This window comes from Musca vetustissima, unplaced genomic scaffold, assembly GCF_032173495.1.
Source record: "Musca vetustissima isolate MV318-11 ecotype Yass unplaced genomic scaffold, APGP_CSIRO_Mvet_v1 utg17366, whole genome shotgun sequence".
Taxonomy (NCBI): Eukaryota; Metazoa; Arthropoda; class Insecta; order Diptera; family Muscidae; genus Musca; species Musca vetustissima.
In genome coordinates this window covers 19,515-46,623 of record NW_026876667.1, presented here as the reverse complement: position 1 = coordinate 46,623, position 27,109 = coordinate 19,515, and the positions used below count along the sequence as shown (strand labels likewise).

General features: G+C 37.6%; 1 protein-coding gene across 1 annotated transcript in view; it reads right to left on the bottom strand.

Annotated features, from left to right (window-relative positions):
* The window catches only part of LOC133321232 (protein winged eye), a 110,294-nt gene extending 83,645 nt beyond the window's left edge, over positions 1-26,649 (bottom strand). Inside the window, exons 1-2 of the mRNA XM_061530320.1 lie at positions 25,887-26,649; positions 77-247 (exon numbers count right to left, since the gene is read on the bottom strand). Of these exons, the coding sequence (XP_061386304.1) occupies positions 77-247; positions 25,887-26,649 (934 nt within the window). The remainder of the gene's footprint in view (positions 1-76; positions 248-25,886) is intronic.
* Between the last annotated feature and the right edge of the window lie 460 nt (positions 26,650-27,109).

Below are 27,109 nucleotides of genomic sequence, written 5' to 3'. Positions count from 1 at the left end.
GGTGGCTTTTTATGTTTATTGGGTGGTTGTCGCTGTTCAGTTCGGTTCGGTCGTTTCGTTTTCGTTTCGTACTTACCTAAATCAGCTACTCGTATACCAAAACAATTCATATCCTTATTAAGTTGCTGCGACAAAGGCAATGTTGAGGAACTCGTTAAAGAAGGCGGAGGACCAGGTGGCGGTGGTGGTGCCGTTGTTTCCTGTGGCCGTTTGCGAGCCACTGCAATACCAATTGGCACAGTATTATCTGTAAAAAAAAAACAACAACAATAAGACGGAAAGAATAAATTTTAAATTAAATTGGCAATTTCAAACAAGTAACCTAACAACATATGGGGAGGGAGGGAGGTGAGTTCCCCTCCTCTCTCTCTCTCACACGTTACTGCGTGTTGCAGAAGTTGAGGGTATTTGTTAATAGGACATTTATATGATAATTATGATAGTTTATTTTTTCTCCACTATTTTTTTGGTTTGCTATTTAGATTTCACATAAAAAAAATAATTGGCTAGTAAATAAAAATAGATTATATATAAAAATGTAAAAATTGAAAATAATTCTGGAGGAAAATATTTAATGCATACAAAGCTCAATAAGGCCGTGAATTTTTAAAAATTATTTTTTTCAGGCCCAAAAGAATCCTGGATTTACTAAAAATTTTTTTTTCAGGCCTCAAATAAGATGTGAACTTCTAAAAAAAATGTTCAAGAGTTAATGCATGGACTTTATAAAAATTTTTTTCAAGGGTAAAACAAGGCGTGTGGGTGGCGTAGGGGATGATAGATACCAAGCAACGGCTCTGAATGGCTTAAACATGCCGAAGTCCCTTTTTCATCTCAATTGTGGACACTAACCTCCCCGTGGTGCCACCTGGGGAGCTATTTTCATCACCCGATGAAATAGCGATAGCTAATATGTGCCGCGAGTTCACCCATAAGAACTGTAAAAAATGGGTTAAGGCGTGGGGTTAGTTGCCACTCTCGGAAAACCCAACCTACTATGAAGCAAAGCAAAGAAAAAGAAAACCAACCCCATCTAATGTTGACGACCCCCGCAAACGTATAAAGGACCACGATCTGCGAATGCCGATATTATTGCCTGACAGGAAAGCCGATATTATAGCCTTAGAGGAAATGCGATGGAAAGGGACTGGCGTAAGTAAATCAGATAATTACGCATTGTATTATAGCTACCATGAAACGAGATATGAATTTGGCTGCAGATTTATGGTTAACAGGAGAATAAAAAAGACCTCGTCTCCAGATTCACTCCAGTAGATGAGCAAATTGCTATAATCCGTAAAAAAGCGAAATTCTTCTACATCAGTCTCATTTGCGCCCATGATCCGATCGATGATAAAGATGAACAGACCAAAGACATATTTTACGAGCGCCTAGAAACAGCATTTGATTGCTGCCCTGGCCATGACATTAAAATTCTGCTAGGAGATTTTAATGCAAAACTCGGAAGGGAAAAAATCTTTGGCCCCACTGTTGGAAAATTCAGCCTCCATGAAGAAACATCAGACAACGGCATGAGGTTTATTGACTTCTCAAAAAATATGGTAGTTAGCATCACCAGATTCAAGCATCTCGATATTCACAAGGTCACTTGGATTTCTCCCGATCGAACAACGAGAAATCAAATCGATCATGTTGTAATAGACAAGAGGCATTCATCCAGTGTTCTAGACGTCCGATCGATCCGGGGAGCGAATATCCATTCGGACCATTACCTTGTGGCAGCCAAGGTTCCCACTCGTCTTAATGTAGCAGCAAAGGTGCGATCTAATGTAACACGGAAATTTGACGTCGAAAAACTGCAAACACAACAGATAGCAGAAGCCTACTCCGCTCAACTTACCCAACTTCTTGACGAAAGCACCTCTTGTCCCGATAATAATATAGAAACACAGTGGCAGAGAATTGTCCACTCCCTACAAACTGCAGCAAAAGCAATACTTGGGTACCAAAGACCACCATCAAGAAATCCGTTGTACGATCAGGAGTGTCGTAATGCTACTGATATGAAAAACGCAGCGTATAAGCCAACCCTGCGGACAGTAGCAACACGTAATGCGATGGAGAACTATAGGGAGAAATGGAGAGAGGAGAAACGTATTTTCAGAAAAAAGAAGAAAGAACAAGAAAAAAGTGAGCGTGAGCAAATCGAAATGTACGGGAGTCAGAATGAAGTCCGAAAATTCTACCAACGGGTAAAACACCAAACCGAAGGCTTTGGTGCAGGCACATCCTCCTGTAGAGATGAAGAAGTAAACCTGGTGACAGATACAGACAGCGTGCTGAGGATCTGGATGGAGCATTTTGAGTAACTTCTAATATCAAATAGTAGCGGTGAAGAGGATACCCCTGAACCAATAATAGATGACGGTATAGAATGTACACCACCTAGCCAAGATGAAGTCAGAATAGCAATCAATCGGCTGAAGAATAATAAAGCATCAGGTGCCGATGGGTTACAAGCCGAACTATTAAGTCTGGTATTCAAGTCTAGTGGTCAGACGCTGATTAATACAATTTGGCTAGAAGAATGCATTCCCAATGATTGGAACCTCAGCATCCTGTGTCCCGTGCACAAAAAATGAGACAATACGATATGTGCCAACTATAGAGGCATAAGTCTCCTTCCCATTGCACATAAAGTGCTATCCAGCGTGTTGTGTGAACGACTGAAGCCAATGGTCAATGACATTATTGGACCATACCAATGCGGCTTCAAACCTGGCAAATCCACCATTGACCAGATTTTCACTCTGCGCCGAATCCTGGAAAAAACCCACGAAAAACACATCGACACATTCCACCTATTCGTCGACTATAAAGCGACATTCAACAGCCCTATCCCTTCAGAGGTGTATAAAGCCATGTCTGCGTTTGGCATTCCTGCAAAATTAATTCGGCTATGCAGGATAACTGTAACAGGCACAAGATCAGCAGTTAAAGTCGGAAAGGACCTTTCGGATCCCTTTAATACCGAACGAGGATTCAAACAAGGTGACAGTTTGTCGTGTGACCTTTTTAACATCCTGCTGGATAAGGTCATACGAAAGGCAAAAGTGAACAAAAATGGCACTCTGTACACCAAACAACACATGTTACTCGCCTACGCCGATGACATCGACATAATGGGTCGAACATTGCGAGTGGTAATAGCCACCTTTGAACAAATTGAGAAGGAGTCTGTCAAAGTGGATCTGGCAGTAAACGGCGAGAAGACCAAGCTGATGGTATCAACGCGCAATACGTCCAGTAGACTCGGACCAACTGTGGAACTTGAGAACTACAGCTTCGACGTAGTCAAATATTTAATAAACCTTGGTACCGCCATAAACAAAACGAATGACATCAGTTTTGAAATTCGGAGATGACCAACAGATGCTGCTATGGTCTGAGCAAAAAATTCAAAATTCAAAAATTCGCCAGACAAAACTCACACTCTACAAGACGTTTATACTACCCGTGCAGTTATGTGGATCTGAAGTATGGGTACTTATGTAGCAGCGCTTGGAGTATTTGAGAGAAAAAAATTTCCGAAAGATATATGGGCCGATCTGCGTTGACGGTGAATATCGCCTTCGAATGAACCATGAGTTGTACCAGCTATTCGATGCGCCTGGAAATCTTTTCTATGCTCGGCTTATGGAACAAAAGTTCTGTCTAGCTAAATAACTAAGACAAGGCGTGTATTTTTCAAATATTTTTCAAGCTCAAAGGCGTGGATTTAAAAAAAAAATTTTTTTCAAGGGTTAGACAAGGCGTTTTTATTAAATTCAAAATGGTTTCCCCCGTGTTGTAAAATAGCGGCTTTAAATTCCAAAAAGGAAAGAAATTATTAAAATTGAATATACATATTTTTTGTGCCACACCATCCAACTTCCCAATATTCAGGATAAGTCGTGGAAAGGCAAACTACGGTAAAAACCCAAGTGGACACTTAACATCCACTTTAAAAACTCATACCCCTATCTACACAAAGAATAAAGATAAAAGAAAAAAACGTAAGATAAAAAACAGAAGTCACTGCCAAGATAGAAATTAAATGAATTCGAAAAAAAGAGATAATAATAACGATGACGATAATTGCTGGCTATGTCGATTACAAGGATGACTACAAATCCTCCAGATGCTGTTCACTTTACTTTTACGTGCCATCGCATCTTCGTCATGTACAAATACTCTTCTTTTACTAGAGATTTATTATGTGGAATGCTTAGATGTGGGGTGATATTTTTGAAGAAGGTACTCAGGAGGACTCGAGTTTTTTTTTTTTAAAGGAATAAATATTCAAAAATTTAATGTGACAAAATCGAGGAGATGGGGGTCTTTATTAATGAAATGACCTGAGAGGGGTTTTAATAGACTAGCTGAGAACCTTTTTTTTAATAAATTCACACCTTACAAAAATATTTTTTTTAAACCCATACTTTGTCTTACCTTTGAAAAAATGTTTTCAAAAAATCCACGCCTTATTCGAACCTTGAAAAAATATTTTTAAACCAGTGAGCGGAGCAGTATAGTCGGACGGGGCTGACCATACGATACCCTACCACGTGGTACCACGGAACTCTAACTTCCTGCGGATGTTTATTTCGAGCCTGGGCCAGATTCCCTTTACCGTGTTGTGATGTTTGGCTTGTGGCCTATAGATTGACTCAAAAAAACACACAAAATTATGTTTTCGGTCCACTTCATCCCAAATTTTTTATGTTATCATCACCGAAAATTATAGGCGGTGTCTTGATCATATCTGGAACCTCATGGATTTTTCAAAGCGATCAGCGATATATTTTTACCCTTAATAATATCCGAATACGTAAGCACCTATAAATATTAAGTGTAACTCCAAGTACATATGCCAATATAATTGATATCAATTTAAAGGTCAAAGGTAACCGATATTCGCCAAAAACAATAGGGATCTTCATTTGGCAGAAGACGTTACAAACTCTTGGGGCTGCACAAAGCTATAATACCCTGACAACATAGTTGTGTAGTGTATAAAAATTCGAACCTTGAAATTACAATTTTAAAATATCTACGCCTTATTCGAACCTGAAAAATTAGAGATTTAAGGCCTTATTAGAGATTTTAAAAAATATTTTTAAACAAAGCTATAATACCCTGACAACATAGTTGTGTAGGGTATAAAAATCCATGCCTTTGAAAAAAGTATTTTTAAAAAATCCACACCTGATTTGAATCTTGAAAAAATATTTTTAAAAAATTCACGCCTTATTTGACCCTTGAAAAAAATATTTTTAAAAAATTCGAGCCTTTTTCAAACCTTGAAATATATTTTTAAAAAATCATGCCTTATTCGAACCTTGGAAACAATTTAAAAAATCTACGCTTTATTCTAACCTCGAGAAAAACTTTAAAAAAATCCAACGCCATATTAAAACCACTGAGCGGAGCAATATAGTCGGATGGGGCCGATTCGATACCCTACACAACTACCACGGAGTTTAAACTTTCTGCGGATGTTTCTTCCGAGCCTGGGCAATATTTCCTGATATTTGCACCCTTTTCCCCGTTTAGAGGTCAACGGCACCTCTTCCTTACAATGACATATTTTTTAAATATTACTAATATTTAGTACAGTGATGTTCGGCTTATAATTTTGGCCTATAAATCGATTCGAAAAAATACAAAAAAATTAAGTTTTCGGTCCACTTCATCCTAAAATTATTATCTGATCATCACCGAAAACTATAGGCGTTGTCCTTGACCATAACTGGAACCTCATGGAAATTTTCAAAGCGAACAGCGTTATATTTCCGCCCTATAGTGTGGTGTTCCTAAATAATAAATGAATACGTAAGCACTTGTAAATATTTAAGTGTATCTCCCACATCCGATTACATACGACAATATAATTGGTATCCTCTTGGATATACTATTAACTTCTCGGGTCTATGTCCTTCAGGGGTAAATATATACACCATAGAATACAAATTTTATAATTTTTCACACAAAAATCCGGGTCCATTTGACCAGCTAAATATTGTGCGATCTTAATCAAAACAGGCATGCTAGATTGACTCATCTAGTCGAGATATGACGATCGTTATACTTAAAGGTGGGTCTAGAACCAATATCTCGCGGTGTTACAAACTCTTGGGGGCTGCAAAAAGCTATAATAACCTGACAACATAGTTGTTTAGGGTATAAAAATACACGACTTATTTGAGTCCTGAAAGTTTTTTACTTAAAAAATCTACGCCTTCCTGAGACCTTTAAAAATCTACGCCTTCCTGAGGCCTTTAAAAAATCTACGCCTTCCTGAGACCTTTAAAAAATCTACGCCTTCCTGAGACCTTTAAAAAATCTACGCCTTCCTGAGACCTTTAAAAAATCTACGCCTTCCTGAGACCTTTAAAAAATCTACGCCTTCCTTAGACTTTTAAAAAATATACGCCTTCCTGAGACCTTTAAAAAATCTACGCCTTCCTGAGTCTATTAAAAAATCTACGCCTTCCTGAGACCTTTAAAAAATCTGCGCCTTCCTTAGACCTTTAAAAAATCTACGCCATCCTGAAATCTTTAAAAAATCTACGCCTTCCTTAGACCTTTAAAAAATATACGCCTTCCTGAGACCTTTAAAAAATCTACGCCTTCCTGAGTCTATTAAAAAATCTATACCTTCCTGAGACCTTTAAAAAATCTACGCCTTCCTGAAATCAATAAAAATATTTTCAAGGATATACGCTTTCCTAAAGTTCTTAAAAAAATATTTTCAGAGATCTACGCCTTCCTACGATTCTTAAAAAAAAACTTTAAAAAAATTTACACCTTCCAGAGATCGTCTACGCCTTTTTGAGATCATTAAAAAAATGTTTTAAAAAATCTACGCCTTCCTGCGACCTATTTTCAAATATCTACGCCTTCCTATGATTTGAAAAAAATATATTTTTAAAAATGCTAGCCTTCCTATGATTCCTAACAAAAATATATTAAAAATTCTACGCCTTTTGATATCCTTAAAAATATTTAAAAAAAATCAGATCTTTTTTTAACCTTGAAAGTTTATTTTTAAAAAACCACGCCGTTTTTGACCCTTGAACAATGTTAAAAAACCACGCCTTCTTCACCCTAGACTTCTTTTATTAACTCCTCATTTGACCTGAGCATCAGCTAGTCTATAGAGACTCCCTAAGATTTCAGCTCGCCTATAGAGATTTACTGAGGCTTCGGCTCATCTATAGAGACTCCTTGAGGCTTTAGCTCGCCTATAGATACTCCCTGAGGCTTTAGATCGCTTATAGATACTCCCTGATGCTTCAGTTCGTCTATAGATGCTCCCTGAGGAGCCTCTAGAGCTCCTTAAGACTTCAGCGTGTCAATAGAGACTCCCTGATGCCCCTGAGGCTTCAGGTTGTCAATAACAACTCTTCAGTTTATTAACTACTCATTTGGCCTGAGCTTCAGCTAGTCTGCAGAGACTTCCTAAGGTTTCAGCTCGTCTATAGAGACTTACTGAGGCTTCGGCTCGTCTATAGAAACTCCCTGAGGCTTTAGCTCGCCTATAGAGACTCCCTGATGCTTCAGCTCTTCTATAGAGACTCCCTGCCGCTTCAGCTCGCCTATATAGACTCCCTGAGGCTTCAGATTGCCAATAGAGACTCCCTGAGCTTGAGCTCGTCTTCAGAGACTCCCTGAGGCTTCATTTCTTTTATAGGGACTATAAAATAGACTCGCAGAGCTTCAGCTTGCCTATAGAGACTCCCTGAGCCTCAGAACACCTGAGCTTCTCCGCCGTCTTTTTATCCCCTTTCAAACAGTTCGCAATTTGTTGTTCGTTCTCTATTTCATTTTACCTATTATCGCGTTTCGCTTCCATTATTTTTGTCATGCTTTTCGTTACAAGAAAATTTTCAGCAACAATAAAAACAAGAAGAAGAACAGCAACAACAACAAGAATAACAACAAGTGCATTTTAAGTTGAATTGCCGGCGGCAAATTGCTCTTATGTGAATAATTTTACTTCGGTTGTCGGTTGTTTTGTTGTTGTTGCCGTTTCATCGGGTTTTTTTTTTTTTTTGCTAAGAGTATGGCATGCTGTTAGTTAAGAGTGGTGGAGGAAGAGGCAGAAAACGAACGAACAAGAAGAATAATAGCAACAGCAAAAAAAGCCCACAGACTTTATACTCTGGCCCACAGACACACACACACACACTCAGTCACACACTTCCCTCCTCGAGGAACATGACAAAAATGTTCATTGGTTGTGTGGCACATTACGATAGAGGCGCACACAATCATTCGATGAGGATTGTGGCTGAATGGGCGGATGGGGTGATGTAGGAGGAGGAGGGAGGAGGTTTGGCGCAAAAAAACACAATCCGCCAATGTAGTTGTTATCATATCCATATCGTGGAAAAAGTCACCACATAGCCGAGTAGAATCGCAAAAAAGTGGGTTGGTGGGAAGGCGCAAAACACACAGACAAACACAATGAGGCGGCCTCCTCCCGCCCTCCACAACTGCAAGTGAGTGGTGAACACAAAAATCGACGTCACGAAATTTTGCCATTATTTTTGTGTTTTTCTCGTGTGCGAGTGTGTGTGTGTGTGAGTTTTCAAGTTTTTTGGCGGCTATGTTGTAGCTCGGTGATATTGCTGCTTTTGTTGTTATTATTTTCTTCTTCTATCAACCAGCAACAACAACAACTGTTATAGCGTTACAAATTCACTGATTTTTATCAGATGAAAACCAAAATTACGTAGCCATCAGAGAGCGAATGAAAAAAATATAACCGAAAACCTACCACAACCCGGCGTGTCTTTTACTTAGAAACCAAACTAATTATGAATTCATACAAGACGACGAAGCGGACGCGGACGACTATGGCGAATTCATTGTTGTGAAAATCGACCAGAAAGCGTAGAAGAAATCTTTTTTCGCACAAGCAGGAATATTATTGCAAAATGTTTGCGATTTTTTTTTTTGCAAATGGTTCGGAGTCCAGTAAGAAAATATATTATTAGTCTTTAGAAACTGCTACTGGGTTTAGGAAGCTTCTTTCAAGGCTCAATAAGGCGGGGATTTGTTAAAAATAATGTTTATGGATCCAATAAGGCGTGGATTATTTAAAAATATTTTATCAAGGCTCTAAGAGAGGCGTGGATTTTTTAAAAATATTTTATCAAGGCTCTAAGAGAGGCGTGGATTTTTTAAAAATATTTTATCAAGGCTCTAAGATAGGCGTGGATTTTTTAAAAATATTTTATCAAGGCTCTAAGGGAGGCGTGGATTTTTTAAAAATATTTTATTAAGGCTCTAAGAGAGGCGTGGGTTTTTTAAAAATATTTTATCAAGGCTCTAAGAGAGGCGTGGATTTTTTAAAAATATTTTATCAAGGCTCTAAGAGAGGCGTGGATTTTTTAAAAATATTTTATCAAGGCTCTAAGAGAGGCGTGGATTTTTTAAAAATATTTTATCAAGGCTCTAAGAGAGGCGTGGATTTTTTAAAAATATTTTATCAAGGCTCTAAGAGAGGCGTGGATTTTTTAAAAATATTTTATCAAGGCTCTAAGAGAGGCGTGGATTTTTTAAAAATATTTTATCAAGGCTCTAAGAGAGGCGTGGATTTTTTAAAAATATTTTATCAAGGCTCTAAGAGAGGCGTGGATTTTTTAAAAATATTTTATCAAGGCTCTAAGAGAGGCGTGGATTTTTTAAAAATATTTTATCAAGGCTCTAAAAGAGGCGTGGATTTTTTAAAAATATTTTATCAAGGCTCTAAAAGAGGCGTGGATTTTTTAAAAATATTTTATCAAGGCTCTAAAAGAGGCGTGGATTTTTTAAAAATATTTTTTCAAGGTCTCTAAAAGAGGCGTGGATTTTTTAAAAATATTTTTTCAAGGTCTCTAAAAGAGGCGTGGATTTTTTAAAAATATTTTTTCAAGGTCTCTAAAAGAGGCGTGGATTTTTTAAAAATATTTTTTCAAGGCTCTAAAAGATGGCTCTAAAGAGTGGCGTTGGGGATGATAGATACCAAGCAACGGCTCTGATTGGCTTTTACATGGCGAAGTCCAGGCTTATCTTGGTCCCTCTTTCATCTCAATTGTGGACACTGATGACCTCCCCGCGGTGTCACCTGGGGTAGCTATTTTCATCACCCGTTGAAATAGTGAGCTAATATGTGCCGGGAGTTCACCCATAAGAACTATGAAAAAATGGGTTGAGGGGCCGGGTTATTAGTTGCCCACACTCGGAAAACCCAACCTACTATGAAAAAGCAATGAAAAAGAAAACCAAACAACCCTAATGTTGACGACCCCCGCAAACGTATAAAGGACCACAAATGGAATGTGCGCACATTGTACAGAACAGCCGCAGTGTTCGCTTTGCCGGATGTACTCAAGAAGTACAAAGCCGATATTATTGCCTTACAGGAAATGCGATGGAAAGAAACTGGCATAGTAAATCAGACGATTACGCCCTGTATTATAGCTGCCATGAAACGAGATATGAATTTGGCTGAGGATTTATGGTTAACAGGAGAATAAAAGACCCCTCGTCTCCAGATTCACTCCAGTAGATGAGCGAATTGCTATAATCCGTATAAAAGCTAAGTTCTTCTACATCAGTCTCATTTGCACCCATGCTCCGACCGAAGACAAAGATGAGCAGACCAAAGATATATTTTACGAGCGCCTAGAAACAGCATATGATCGTTGTCCTGCCCATGACATTAAAATTCTGCTAGGACATTTTAATACAAAAATCGGAAGGGAAAATATCTTTGGCCCAACCGTCGGAAAATTCAGCCTCCATGAATAAAAATCAGACAACGGCATGAGGTTGATTTACTTCGCGGCAGCAAGAAACATGGTAGTTAGCAGCGAATATCGATTCGCACCGTTACCTTGTGGCAGCCAAGGTACGCTCCCGTCTTAATGTAGCAGCAAAGTTGCGATCTAATGTAACACGGAAATTTGACGTCGAAAAGCTGCAAACACAACAGATAGCAGAAGCCTACTCCGCTCAACTTACCCAACTGCTTGACGAAAGCACCTCTTGTCCCAATAATAATATAGAAGCACAATGGCAGAGAATTGCCCACTCCATACAAACTGCAGCAAAAGCAACACTTGGGTACTAAAGACCACCATCAAGAAATCCGTGGTACGATCAGGAGTATCGTAATGCTACTGATATGAAAAACGCAGCGTATAGGGCAACCCTGCGGACAGTAGCAACACGTAATGCGATGGAGAACTATCGGGAGAAAAGGAGAGAGGAAAAACGTATTTTCCGAAAAAAATAAGAAAGAACAAGAAAAACGTGAGCGTGAGCAAATCGAGATGTTCAAGAGTCAGAATGAAGTCCGAAAATTCTGCCAACGGATAAAACACCAAACCGAAAGCTTTGGTGCAGGCACATCCTCCTGTAGGGATGAAGAAGGAATCCTGGTGACTGATGCAGACAACTAGCTGAGGATCTGGAAAGAACATTTTGAAAAACTTCTGGTATCAAATAGTAGAGGTGAAGAGGATACCCCAGAACCAATAATAGATGACGGTATAGAATGTATACCACCTAGCCAAGATGAAGTCTGAATAGCAATCAATCGGCTGAAGAATAATAAAGCAGCAGGTGCCGATGGGATACAAGCCGAACTATTCAAGACTGGTGGTCAGCTGATTAGTACAATTCGGCTAGAGGAATGCATGTCCAAGGAACCTCTGCCGTACATCCCAAACCTAAACCTAACCTCTGCATTCTATGTCCCGTGCTCAAAAAATGAGACAAGACGATATGTGCCAACTATAGAGGAATAAGTCTCCTTCCCATCGCATATGAAGTGCTATCCAGCGAACTGTGTTAACGACTGAAGCCAATGGTCAACGACATTATTGGACCATACCAATGCGGCTTCAGACCTGGCAAATCCACCATTGACCAGATTTTCACTCTGCGCCAAATCCTGGAAAAAACCCCACGAAAAACTCATCGACACATTCCACCTATTCGTCGACTATAAAGCGGCATTCAACAGCCCTATCCGTTCAGAGGTGTATAAAGCCATGTCTGCGTTTTGCATTCCTGCAAAATTAATTCGGCTATGCAGGATAACTTTAACAGGCACAAGATCAGCAGTTAAAGTCGGAAAGGACCTCTCGGAGCCCTTTAATATCGAACGAGCATTCAGACAAGGTGACAGTTTGTCGTGTGACCTTTTTAACATGCTACTGGAAAAAGTCATACGAGAGGCAAAAGTGAACAGAAATGGCATCAAACAACGCATGTTACTCGCCTACGCCGATGACATCGACATAATGGGTCGAAAACTGAGAGCGATAACAGCCACCTTTGAACAAATTGAGAAGGAGTCTGTTAAAGTGGGTCTGGCAGTAAACGGTGAGAAGACCAAGATGATGGTATCAACGCGCAAGACGTCCAGTAGACTCGGAGCAACTGTGGAACTTAAAGACTACAGCTTCGAGATAGTCAACGATTTGATATACCTTGGTACCGCCATAAACAAAACGAATGACATCAGTTTTGAAATTCGGAGAAGGATAGTGATGGCCAACATATGCTACTATGGTCTGAGCAAACAACTCAAAAGCAAGGCCACCTCCCGCCAGACCAAACTAACACTCTACAAGACGCTGATGCTACCCGTGCTGTTATATGGATCTGAAGCATGGGTACTTGCGCAAGCAGATGAGGCAGCTCTTGGAGTGTTTGAGAGAAAAATTGTCCGAATGATCTATGGGCCGATCTGTGTTGATGGTGAATATCGCCGTGGAATGGTTCATTCGTTTGTTGTGTTGTGTTTTAGTTGTACCAGCTATTCTCGGACATCGACATTGTTAGGCGTATTGAGCTGCAGCGACTACGTTGACTAGGTCTAGAATGGATGAAGATGCCCCAGCCCAGAAGAAAGCTGATGGTTCACGCAGAAGGGGAAGGCCAAGAATACGTTGGAAAGATCAAGTCAAAGACAGCAGCGCCGAAATGGTATTTTTAAAGGGAAAAACTGTGCAAAAGACCGATGCGCCTTGAAATCTTTTGTAAGCTCGTCTTATGGATCGAAAGTTCTGTCAGAAGCCAGCTAAGTAAGTAAGTGGATTTTTTTGAAAATATTTTTTTAAGGCGTGGATTTTTTTAAAAATATTTTTTCATAGCGTGGATTTTTTTAAAAATATTTTTTACAAGGCGTGTTTTTTTTTAAATATTTTTTCAAGGCGTGGATTTTTTTAAAAATATTTTTTCAAGGCGTGGATTTTTTTAAAAATATTTTTTCAAGGTGTGGATTTTTTTAAGGCGTGGATTTTTTTTAAAAATATTTTTTCAAGGCGTGAATTTTTTTAAAGATATTTTTTTAAGGCGTGAATTTTTTTAAAAACATTTTTCAAGGCGTGGATTTTTTTAAAAATATTTTTTTAAGGCGTGGATTTTTTTAAAAATGTTTTTTCAAGGCTCTAAAAAGACGTGGATTTTTAAAAACATTTTTTCAAGGCTCTAAAAAGGCGTGGATTTTTAAAAACATTTTTTCAAGGCTCTAAAAAGGCGTGGATTTTTAAAAATATTTTTTCAAGACGTGGATTTTTTTAAAATTATTTTTTCAAGGCGTGGATTTTTTTAAAATTATTTTTTCAAGACGTGGATTTTTTAAAAATATGTTTTCAAGACGTGGATTTTTTTAAAATTATTTTTTCAAGGCGTAAATTTTTTTAAAATTATTTTTTCAAGACGTGGATATTTTTTTAAATTATTTTTTCAAGGCGTGGATTTTTTTAAAAATATTTTTTCAAGGCTCTAATAAGGTTTGGATTTTTTAAAAATATTTTTTCAAGACGTGGATTTTTTTAAAGTTATTAGTTCAAGGCGTGGATTTTTTTAAAAATATTTTTTTCAAAGGAGTTTTTAAAAATATGTTTAAGGCTCTAATAAGGCGTCGATCAAATAAAATTTGAATTAAATTTTTTATCTTTATAAAAAATGTTATTTTTATAAAAAATCATAGCCTTATTGGACCCCTAGTGGTTCCTAAAAATCCACCCTTCCTTTCTAGATTTTTTTTGTAGTCAATCTGGTTTCCGAAAAAATCGTCAGTCAAGTATATTTGAACAGAATTAAATTAACGCATATTATTAATTAGCTAACAGTGATCACGTCACATTAGTCGTGTTTTTTTTTTCAAAGAATTAATTTAAATAGCTCCATTGACCTATGAATATGAATGTGGGACATAAAAGTGATATTCCGCATTTAAATGATTCATTCAAATTATTTATTCAAATCTATTAATGAAATGCAAAAAAAAAAAAAATATGACGAACTTCCTGAATATTCAACTCTTCAGATAATGACACTACTCATCATTCTATTAAAGTACAGAAAAAGAGGTTTCATATCGTGTCCACCATAATAAAACTTGTAATCATCATCTGCATTAAAGGAAACGGATGGCGACCACCACCATCATCATCATTGTCGTAGTCATTGTCATCGTCGTTAAAGACTGACAGGCATTTATTGGTCATGTAATTTAAATAGGTTCTGGGTATTTTGTCTTCCGACGCGTCCAGCAAGAATTCCTTTTCCTCCGACTAATAAGGGTTAGCAGCAGTAGTGGTGATGTGGTTAGCATAAAGAAATTCTCTTTACGGTTAATTTTAAACAATTTCACAAACAAGAAAAAAAAAATAAATAAATTAACCAGCATAAAAATGTAACAAATTTCAATGAACATTATTTTGTACTTTTATCGCTTCGGTTGCCCTCCCTCCATCCTTTTCGATTTTTAAAGGTTCGGTCGGCTTTGCAATAAACGAAATTACATTTGCATTTTTTTTTTTAAAAAGGGGGTAATAGTTCTGCTGCTGATCATCATCATTTGTCTTTATTGAGTGTTTCAGTGTCAATGGAATGTGGAATGGTGGATGGATTAAGGGAGGAGGACGGACACTACCCCTACTCCACCATTCGTGAGCATTGACAAATTATTATGAAGATAACCGTTTTGGGGTAGAGTTTCAAGAGATAAATCTATACGTGAAATGTTTAAAAATATTTTTTCAAGTATCATATAAGGCGTGGATTATTTAAACATATTTTTCAAAGTTTCAATGAAAAGGTGGATTTATAAAAATATTTTTCAAAGTATTAAAGAAGTCGTGGATTTTTTTAAAATATTTTTGAAGGGCCAAATAAGGTTTGGATTTGTTGAAATATTTTTTTCAAGGGTCATATGGCTTGGATTTTTCAAAAATATTTTTTAAGGTTAAAAAAACGTGTGCATTTTTAAAGAATATTTTTTTAATGCTATAATAAGGTGCGGATTTAAAAAATATTTTTTCTATGCTCTAGGTTAGGTTGAAAAGAGGGGTGGATGATACCATCACATGTCCAACATAAGATGGGCATACACATAAGCCAAATGAGGCCTGTTGCGGAGAAAGTTGGAATTAGTGAAAGCTTAGATTAGCAAAGCATTTTGGTTTGATTCCCCTATGAATTTAGGAGTTCCGTATTTTTTGTGAACTCCTTCAGTCTTCTCCATTCACATCCCCTCAGATCGGCTAGTCCGTGAAAAGTGTAATTTCCCAAGAATTGTTTCCGAAGGCTTGTAAATGCTGGACAATGGCACAGAAAATGTTCCAGCGTTTCACTGTCTTCCCCACATGCTCTGCACATGCTGCTACCTTCGCATACAATCTTAAGTAGATGAGCCTTCAGGCTGAGGTGTCCCGTTAGAATACCCGTCAGTCGGATTATTTCATTTTTGTTTAGCGTTAGGATTTGCTTGGTTTTGTCTTCACTTGGGTCACCCCATAAGATTTTGGTGATTTTTCCTGTCCCCTCATTTTCCCAAAGGGTTTTGTGGGTCTCATTCGCCCATTTCCTCATTTCTTGACGAGTTTCGCTAAAGGGTTTGGCGGTATTCACATCTATTGTGGGTAGAGCAGTAGCACTCCTCTCATTGCCTATGATTCCTTGGTGACCCGGTACCCATCATTAATAGTATTTATACATTCCAGTACAGTTTTGGATTTAACTGTTTTGGAAGATATTGCCTTTATAGCTTGTTTGGTGTCCGTATCAATATTTATTGTATTTTGTCCTTGGTTTCAACTTAACAAGTTAAGGCACTCTGTTATAGCATGAACCTCCGCCTGTAAGATCGTGCTATGATATGTAAGACGAAGAGAAATTTCCGTACCCGGTTCTTCTATAAAAAGTCCCACTCCAGTTTTTCGTCCTAGTCGAGAGACATCTATGTAGAAACAGTTACCAGGTGGCATCTCAACTAGTGTTCCACTATTCCATTGTTCACTATCTGATATTATAGTTTCGCACCGTGTTACTACTCTCGTTTCAGTTATACGGTCTGGATCAAAGGTATTGATTGTTGACTCAGTAGTTGCCTGTAAAATGTTTTTGTGCGGTGTGTTGTGCCCGGTGTCTATCCACTTGTCCGCCGCTTCATATTTTATTTGGATGTCTATTGGATGTATATATAATATTGTCTCCAATACCCTAGTTGGTGTTGTACGCATTGCTCCACATATACCTAGACAACACGTTTTTTGAACCTTCTGCAACGCTTTTACCGTTCATTTTTTATCCATTGCTGTCCACCAGACAACAGGCGCGTATGTCAGAATTTGTCTAATAACGCTCTTATAGATACAGTGTATCATCTTTTGATTGGAACCCCATATAGAGCCTACGGCTCTTCTACAGAAAGGCCAGCATCTATGGGCCTTGTCAGCCCTTTGCTGTATGTGGTCTTTCCATTTAAGTATAGAATCACTCCCAGATACTAAACTTTGTTTGATATGACTATCGTTTAGTTTTGGAAGATGGCCTCTTCATACTGACTGTAAAGACATATCTCCGTTTTGTCTGGATTTATGTTTAAGCCCCTCGGTTTTTGCCCAATCGTAGGCGATTTTTAGCACCGTTTCGGCTTTCCTGCATAGTAAATTAGGATACCTTCTCCTAAGAAGTATTATAACCTACGGCTCTTCTACAGAAAGACCAGCATCTATGGGCCTTGTCAGCCCTTTGCTGTATGTGGTCTTTCTTTCCATTTAAGTCTACAATCACTCCCAGATACTAAACTTTGTTTGATATGACTATCGTTTTGTTTTGGAAGAGGGACTCTTCATACTGACTGAAAAGGCATATCTCCGTTTTGTCCTGCATAGTAAATTAGGATACCCTCCCCTCAGAAGTATTATAACGTCGACTGCATAACAGACTGCTTCAAATTCTTCATCGGTTAAGTTCCTTAAGAGTCCATTTATGGTAGTTACCTACAGGAGCGGTGACAAAATCCCTCCCTTTGGTGTTCCCTGACCTACTTTGTCTCTGATTGTTATGTCATGTATGCTACAGTTAATCCATCGATTCCTTAGCATATAGTTAACCCAGTCTATTATTGCCCGATCAACTTGGAAGGTATCTAAGGATTGTGCGTATTAGTGCTGACATTGTTGAAGGCTCCTCAATGTCAATGCATACCGCATCTTTTCAGCGAAGATGCCCTCAATATCGTGTACTACCTCATGTAAAGCGGTTTCCACTGATCTCCCCTTTACATACGCATGTTGTTTGTATTTCAGCGCATCATTGGGTATACTGCTCTTTATCATGGTGTCGATTGTACGTTCCATGGTTTTGAGTAGGAAAGAAGTTAGGCTTATTGGTATGAAGACTACCCTGGCTTTCTGCGAGGCTTTTGCTGGGTACGTCAACCTTAAACATGCATTAAAGAGTGCGGCTTAGAAAATACCGCCTCTTTATACCCTTCACCACACTGTGGTACAGATAGACCCATGGTTCCTTTTGAGAATATGCATAGAATCACTTTCTAAGTCGATTTATGCATGTCCGTCCGTCCGTCTGTCCATGTTAAATTGTAAACAAAGTACAGGTCGCATTTATTATCAGAATTGGATGAAATTTGGCATACGTCACTTATTTGGCCCAAGGACGAACCCCATTGAAATTGGGAAAAATCGGTTCAGATTTGGATATAGCTCCTATATATATTTTCGTCCGATTTAAGGTAAATGATGCACCAAAGTCCCTATATATCTTTCGATTTGCACGAAATTTGGCACAGCGTAATGAATAAGTTCACGAATGATGTGTGCAAAGTTTCGCGAAAATTGGTTCAGATTTAGATATAGCTTCCATATATATCTTCGTCCAATTTAAGGTAAATGGTGCACCAAAGTCCCTATATATCTTTCGATTTGCACGAAATTTGACACAACGTACTAAATTAAGTCTAGAATGATATGTGCAAAGTTTCGTGAAAATCGGGTCAGATTTAGATATAGCTCCCATATATATCTTCGCCCGATTTTAGGAAAATAGTCCACTGAAGTCCCTGGAAATCTTTTGATTTGCACGAATTTTGGCATAGGGTACTGAATTAAGTCCAGAATGATGTTGCTAAGCTTCGTGAAAAGATCCATAGCTAGCCCGATTTGTGTCAATCGGTACTGATGTTATATAAATTAGTCTCTGGCATGATTCCCTGAAATCTGTTCAGATATAGATTTATAACAAAACGCGTCGTCTGTTAGGATACATATGTAAAATATACCCAAAGTGGTGAAGGGTATCATATAGTCGGCCCAGTCCGACTTTACTCCTTGCCTTACTGGTTTTGTAGTAACGCGGGGAAGACGTTATCCGTTCCTGCCGCTTTCAATGGTGAAAACCTTTTTTAAGGCTTCTAACACCATTAAATTGTCGATAATAGGTTCCTCTGATCTTGCTTCTTCTATTCTCTAAAAAGACGTGGATTTTTTAAAAATATTTTCTTGAAATATATTTTTCAAGATTCATGTAAGATTTTTTTTAATATTTTTTCTAATTTTTTTTTATTTTTTTTTAATATTTTATTGATTTTTTTTAGTATTTGCTATATTTTTTTAAATTTATTTTATTATTTTTGTTATTTTTTAATTATTTTTTTATATTTTTCGAACTACCTTCAGAGCATATCACTCCTCAATTTCTGAATGAAGTGCCGTCGATTCAATAGAACTAGAACCCAAAATCCCTATTTATTTCGTAGATTCTTTAGTTTAATTCCCAAGGTTTATTGGAGTTGTTCCATTTTTTTTTTCTTCGATTTGATTTGAGATTATTCTAAAGACCTTGCATGCCGACATATCAGCTGGCCGGCAGCAGCTAACTCGAAATAGGCAAAAGAAAATAAAAACAAAGCAAAGCAAAACCAATAACAAAAATAAAAAAAACACAGTCCCTCATGTCATTTTGCCACTTTAAATTGACCGTTTGTCACTTTCTTAAGACTACTTATCTTTGGGGGCAAAATAAAGTGGAATTTTGTTGTTGCTGCTATTGGGACCATGACTTGAAATATTTTTTTTTTTTTGTTAAGACTCTTCACGTAAGAGGAAAAAACATGAACGAGTAAATCTACTTTAGTTGTTGTTGCTGCTTTTTTTTTTTGTTAAACAAGCGGTAAAGCCAATTCATTGCGACTCCCCTCCCTCTCCATGCCTCTCTCACACACACTTCGACAAGCACGCATAACCGATCCACCTCACTCAAATTGCTCTTAGACCAAATTATTCATATCTTTTGGGGATTTGCCTGCCCGGCTGCCTGTCGTGCCGGACCATTGTGTGTGCGTTTTTTGTATTTTTTGTTTTTGAACTGAATTTCGTTTTGAATACCCTAAAGCACCACAGGTGGTGCGTATTCCAGCTATACGATTTTTTGTGTTGTGCTATGCTCTCAAGTGGAGGCAATAGACCACTGAATAAATAACATAACAAAACTAACAACAACAACATCAGCCGCATAGAAAGAACATGTTGTTGCTTGTGTTTTGACCAAAAATAAAATTCTGAATTTTGTTTGCATTTTGATTTCTAAAAAAATCCAAATTTTTATTTTAAGAAAAAATTTTGAGATTTGAAACCACTTTGTCAGCCAACCACCACCACCACAGGGATGAACAATCGTTAACCTTGTTGTTGTTGTTTTTTTCTTTTTCAATATTACACCAATCAGCTGATCATTTATTATTCAATTAGAAAATTAAGGGCAATCAAGGGCAAACTGATTTTTTTCTTTATTTCTTTTTTTTCATTTAAATATAGTTTTTTTTTTGTATATAAATGTTGAAATTATTTAATTTGTCGGCCTATTATTATTTATGTTATAGAGTTCAGGGTTGTGGACTACATATTTCAAAAAAATAAATTAATATTTTATTCAAAATATGCTTAGGGATTGAATTAACTCTAATTCCTAATCAATATTGTTGGTATTAAAAAGAATACCGTTATTTTTTAAATAAAAAAATACATATTCGACTTGTTAATATTTTTGTTTTTGAAGATTTCGATGTAAAAAAAGAGTGAATGCTCTTTTTTTAATTATAATAATGTCTACTACAATAGTTATAAATTATAAAATAATTACAACAATTAACAAAAACATTAAATAACTTAGGCAAAATAATGTACATCTTCGCTAAAATAAGGCATTTGCAAAATTTACAAATTCTTCTCAAATTCTTATAGATAGAATGTTGCTTCCAATGGAAGAAATATTGTCCAGCAAATTTCACTTAAGGTCACCGAATATAAGAAATCGGTAGCTTTAATATATAACCTAGAAAAATCAGGAATATATTTGGATATATAGTAAATAGCATATTGTGCGCTATTTTTTGGAATTTTTAAGATGGAGCCGATTTCTCAAAAAAATCTACACTTTAGAGAGATGGCATAAATAAAAGAAATATTCCCCATAAAATTTTACTATATGTCACCGAACATAAGAAATCGGTAGATATAATATATAAACTAGAAAAATCACTAAAACTTCGGCTGCATAGTGAATAGCATATTTTGGGCGATATTTTTTTTTTTTTTTTGTATTTTTCAATTGGAGACAATTTCTCACAATATTCCACACTTTAGAGAGATGGCATCAATGGAAGAAATATTCTACATAAAATTTCACTGGTAGTCACTGAACATGGGGAACCGCAAGCTATAATATAAAACCAGAAAAATCCATAAAGCTTCGGCTAAATAGTGAATAGCATATTTTGGGCGATATTTTTTAGTATTTTTCAATTTAGAAAGATGGAATCAATGGAAGAAATAATCGCCATAAAATTTTACTTTAGGTCACCAAACATAAGAAATCGCTAGCTAGAATATATAACCCAAAAAATAATAGAAGTAATTTGGTTATATATAGTGAATATCACATTTTTGGGAGATATTTTTTAGTATTTTTCAATTGATGCCGATTTCTCACAAAACTCTACACTTTAGCGTGCTACTATCAATGAAAGAAATATTCCCCATAAAATTTCACTATAGGTCACCAAACATAAGAAATCGGTAGATATAATATATAACCTACAAAAATAACTTAAAATGCCGATTTCTCACAAAACTCTACACTTTAGCGTGCTACTATCAACGAAAGAAATATTCTCCATAAAATTTCACTATAGGTCACCAAACATAAGAAATCGGTAGATATAATATATAACCTACAAAAATAACTTAAAATTTGGCTATATAGTTAGTAGCATCCTTTGGTGGGTATTTTCCAATTGGGGTCTATTTCTCCTACCCTCCTACCCTTTATATATAGTTAGTAGCATCCTTTGGTGGGTATTTTCCAATTGGGGTCTATTTCTCCTACCCCTTAGAGAGATGATATCAATAAAAGAAATATTCCTCATAAAATTGTTTAAAGAATATTTTTTCCTACCTCTACCTTTAGGCGTGGATTTTTTAAAAAATATTTTTCCCACCTCCACCTCTAGGCGTGGATTTTTTAAAGAATATTTTTTCCCACCTCCACCTCTAGGCGTGGATTTTTTAAAGAATATTTTTTCCCACCTCCACCTCTAGGCGTGGATTTTTTAAAGAACATTTTTTCATACCTCCACCTCTAGGTGTGGATTTTTTAAGGAATATTTTGGATTTTTTAAAGAATATTTTTTCCAAATACCTATAGGCGGTGATTTTTTTTAAAGAATATTTTCCAAAATCTTTATTTTTTCTTAGTTTCCCAAATACTGCCAACTAGTGACTTGAAAACCTTGTTCCTGATCCCGACCATAACGCAAAAAGATAGCCGTGACACGCGCGGACGATTTATATATGTTATCTAATGCGATCCCTAGAAACAGTCTAATTATAGATCAGAATTATGGATCTCAAATCATCCCGATATATGTTAAGAAGCCTTGGCGGCGAAATTAAAGAGGTGCATCGTATTGTGCGGGCTTGTACTACATGCTGGGAAGACATTCGGCTCATTGTCATCAATTCGCCCGACTACATCATTTTCAATGCTATTCTGATATACTCGATAGGTTTTTTGATCTGAAGGCACTCTTTCTTGTCATTAGACCTGTCACTTTAGATCATGCAGATCCCTCCCTACACGCCTTGTGTTTGGTTTGGATGTGATCACTTTGAAGCAGCGAATTCCTATCGCTATGCTGTGTCATAGGTAGGTACCCTGTTGCAGTTCTCATACTGTTATTCTGACATATCCGACCGTACAATTTTCTGTGTTGCTTACGGAACCCATGATGTTGATCAGCAACTGGATACTTTTACCCTGGGAAAGAGTAATGTCTCAAGAAGTTTCCCTACTGGCGACAAAAGTGAGACCGGCCTTTATGATTTACTTTTCCTTGTATCCGTGCCTGACTTAATCATTGGGGCCACCCTGCCCATTGTCCTGGTAATGATATGGATAGCTATAGAAAGGTTGGCAAAACTCCTGGCACAGTCAACATTTTCAATATTAGCATCCATACTCCTTCAGGGACCAACGCTTTAGATGATTTAGCGCTACGGCTACGGACTCTTGCAAAATCTCCCATTGTAAACTGTGATGGTACCTACTCGGCCGAAAGAGATCTTATATCACATAAGATCGTAATACATACTCTTCTTGTCGCCCTCTAACTTTCGGAATTCTCCGTAAACTGCCGGTTAAAATAACTGGCACATCTCTTCAGATCCAATCTCAGTTTCGTCGATAAATGTAACTTAGGTCCTATTATCATTCTTATCAAGATTCGAGAACGACTTAACCGTTGCCCACAGTTTACTCATACTGGCGCGTCTTCTTGAATCATTTACAGTTTTGTCGTTAAATGTGACTGAGGTCATATCATCCTTCTTACCAGGCTTCAACAGCGATTTAACCGTTGCCCAAAGTTTACTCCCACCTCTCTTAATGATGCAACACTTCAGATGCTCTATCCATTTATTACCCTTATGCTTCGCGATTAATCTGCTGACCTCCAATGTGAATTCCCTGACCCTGTTATCTGCTGGATGAGATCGACGAAGCTCATTACGCTTATTCGATAGTCCAACTGACTCTGTTGGGAAATTAGGTCTTATCTCGGGTATTCGAACATCAGAATAAATTCTAGTACTGCAATGATACCCTGTAATTTGCTTTTCTCCCACCCGTAATCAGAGGAATTGGAAGGGTTGGTGAACTCAGTAAAACCCTGACTTAAACGTTGCCCACTGTTTACTCATACCGGTACTAATGTTGCAACAAGTCAGATGCTTTAACCATTTATTACGCTTATTAATCTACTAACATCCAAGATGAATACCCTAACTCTGGAATTTACTGGGTTAGATCGATGGAGCTAATCGGAAAATAGGAATAATCTTGCTAATTCGACTAGCATGTATATATGTACCCTGCAACTGAATTGATATTTCGGAAACAAACACGAAACAATGGATTGATGAATTCTCTGAAACCCCACAACGATTTCAATTCTGCATCAATCGATCAATCGGCAGACATTAAAATAACTGGCAGATCTCCTCGTATCAGTTACAGTTTCGTCTTTAGAAGTTGCGGAGGTCAAATCATGCTTTTTACCAGGGTTCGAGGGCAACTTTACCGTTGCCCAAAGTATACTCACACCGATTTCAATGTTGCAACACTTCAGTTGCTCTAACCATTTATTCCGCATATGCTCCGTGACTAATTTGATGACCTAAAACGGTAGTGCACCGATCCAGATATCTGCTAGGTTAGATCGAATGAGCCTATGCTTCGCGACTAATAGGCAGGTGTTAAAATGACTGGCAGATTTCGTATCAGTTACAGTTTCGTCCTTAAAAGTGACGAAGGTCCTATCATCCTTTTTACCAGGGTTCCAGAGCGACTAAAACGTTGACCCTAATTTACTCACACCGTTTTCAATGTTGCAACACTTCAGATGATCTAACCATTTATTCCGCATATCGACTAATTTGCTGGCCTAAAAAGTAGTACCCTGATCCTGATATCTGCTGGGTTAGATCGAAGGAGCTTATACTTCGAGACTAATAGGCAGGCATTAAAATAACTGGTAGTGACGAAGGTCCTACCATCCTTTTTACCAGGGTTCGAGATCGACTTAACCGTTGCCCAAAGCTTACTCACACTGTTTAAATGTTGCAACACTTAAGATGCTCTAACCATTTATTCCGCATATGCTATGCGACTAATCTGCTGACATCCAAGGTGAGTTTACTGACCCTGGAATCTGGTTGGATAGATGGACGAAGTTAATCTCGTTCATTTGCTACACCAACTACCTCTGCCGTGAAATTAAGTTTCATCTTGGGAATTCTACCAGCAGGAATATATCAGGGGACTGCAATGACATCTCGGAACTTCCTTTCTTTACCCGTACATCAAAAGGAATGGAAAGATATTTGAAACAATTGTTGGTGAACTCACTGAAACCCTTGGCTTTCAGTAGGGGTCTGCCGATGCAAACAATTATGGGTAGGTTGTCTGATCCAAGTGAAATGATAGGATGTCAATTGACGTAATTTATCAAACTGGGTGACACGAAGGTTAACCCTGGCATTCTCATTCACCGTGTAAAATGTGGAGCTATCAATTTGCTCTGACAGCAATAGGAATTAGAATCATCTCGGGATGTTGCTGCTATGATAACCCGAATTTTCCTTTTGGCAACCCGTTCGTAAGGGAAAAAATGGAAAGTTGTCTGAAAAATGGTTGGTGAAATCTCCGAATCCCTGAGAGTTGGCTTGTCTATGAATAAGGAAAGTGCGGTGAGCAGAGAGGATGAAATTAGGCGGGGTCTGCTGGTGCAGAAAATTATCGGTAGGTCATCAGATACAAGTGAAATGATTGGTTGCTAGAGTTGACATAATTTATCGAAACGGGTGACACGATAATTATGTCTGGCGGGACTGTTTCAATTCGGTAATTACCTAGAATGGAATACCATAATATATAATATATGGTGAGCATTGAAGTCCCCTAATACCAGGCCGTTGATTGTCCTCCAATAGAATGACAATGTTAGGCAAATAATGCGGTTCACAGCTACTAATCGTTATACGTTAAGCACCTCCACCTCGGCGGTACCACATTTAACGGCTATCCTTCATACATTTCATTTATGGATCACAAGAGTTCAGCTCAAGCGAGATAGCCCAGCTTTGAATAGGGTGGTACATTAGGAATGCATCAATCTATTACGTCTTAATATATATTTTACAGCGGAGAACGACCGACCATTTCGATAGGTTGTTAGGTACTAATTTTATTTCAATATCCATTTACTTAATTGTAGCGATATAGTAGAATGCTTAGCCAACACATTGCAGTTCGAATCTATAAACTCTTGGTTCTCATAATATGATTTTATCTTTTCGGGGTTTCCCTCCAAGACTCAGAAGATTCTTATCGTAAAACCCTTAACGACCAAATCTTATGAAAATACCAAACAAAAAATCTGTTCAAAGTATTTCGTAAACTAAAACCTAATAAAAATGAGGTTATATACAAAGTAAAAATTTGGTTCTACTTACTTGAACTATTCACCATATTTGCGCCAGCACCCGCAGACGAATTTCCTGCCGTCGACATATGACCCTTATCCATTTCATGAACTTTCGGGGAGGAAGCTTCGATTTTCACCAATGTTGTCAATGTCGATGAGGACATTGTTTTTGCAGCCGATGTCAGAGAGCCAATTGCATGGGGATGGTGCTGATGGTGGTGGTGTTGCTGCTGCTGATGATGCTGTTGATGATTATTTGATGTGGTCACTTCCGAAACTTGACAAGGTTCACGTTTAATCTGTACAAAGGTATACGAAGATGATGAGGTGGAAGAGGAGGCGGCGGCTGCAGCACCAATATTGGCAGCATGTGGTGAACTGAAAGCAACCGGTGAAGAGGTAACAAAATGTGGCGAAGCAGCAGCTGCCGTTAAGAAAGTCGAGGTATCTAGTGGTGCCACCAGTCCCGATGAAGTAACTGGAACTAGAAATGTTGTAGTTGTGGAGGAACTAGAACGTTCGAAATGTTGCTGGGCAGCCGCAGCAGCAGAAGTGTGGTGCAACGGCGGCGGATGATGGCCCGTGGAAAACGGCGAATGATGATTTGAGGCATGTGATTGAGTATTGGAGCCGCCGGCTGCACCACCCAATGTTGTTGAGTTCAGAACATCAGCCGCAGCACCATTGGAATGATGAATTGCGCCTGAGTGATGATGATGATGGTGTGGATGTTGTTGTGGCTGATGTTGTTGGGAGGAGCTGGATTGTGAACTGGTATTAAATGATGCCATTTAAATTTGATTGACACCTGATGTGTTTTGAAAAGCTAGGCTTTAATTTTCTGTTGATGATTGCTTAGATTTTTTTGCTTTCTTTAAAAGGGGATTTTTTTTGTTTTGCGTCACAGAGATTTTTTTGATTTTTTTAATTTGAATGCATTGGCATTTCCATTTTTTGCAAATTGGTATTTATTTTGTTTTAGATTTTAAGGAACGTATTTTTCATTATTATTTTAGTTGAATTTCCATTGTCACCCTTCTTTAGGGGATCTTTGTTGCGGGAGTATTTCTTTCTAAGTCTCCGGGTTTTACATATTTTTTAGCTATAAGAGTAGAGGTATTTTGTTTTATTTTTTGAGAATCGATAAGTAACAAGTGGTACGATAAATTTCTATTTAGATATGTGGCAAATTTTTCGAAAAAAAAATATTTTCCAAATTAATACACCTTTGGGAATTGAAGAGTATGGAAG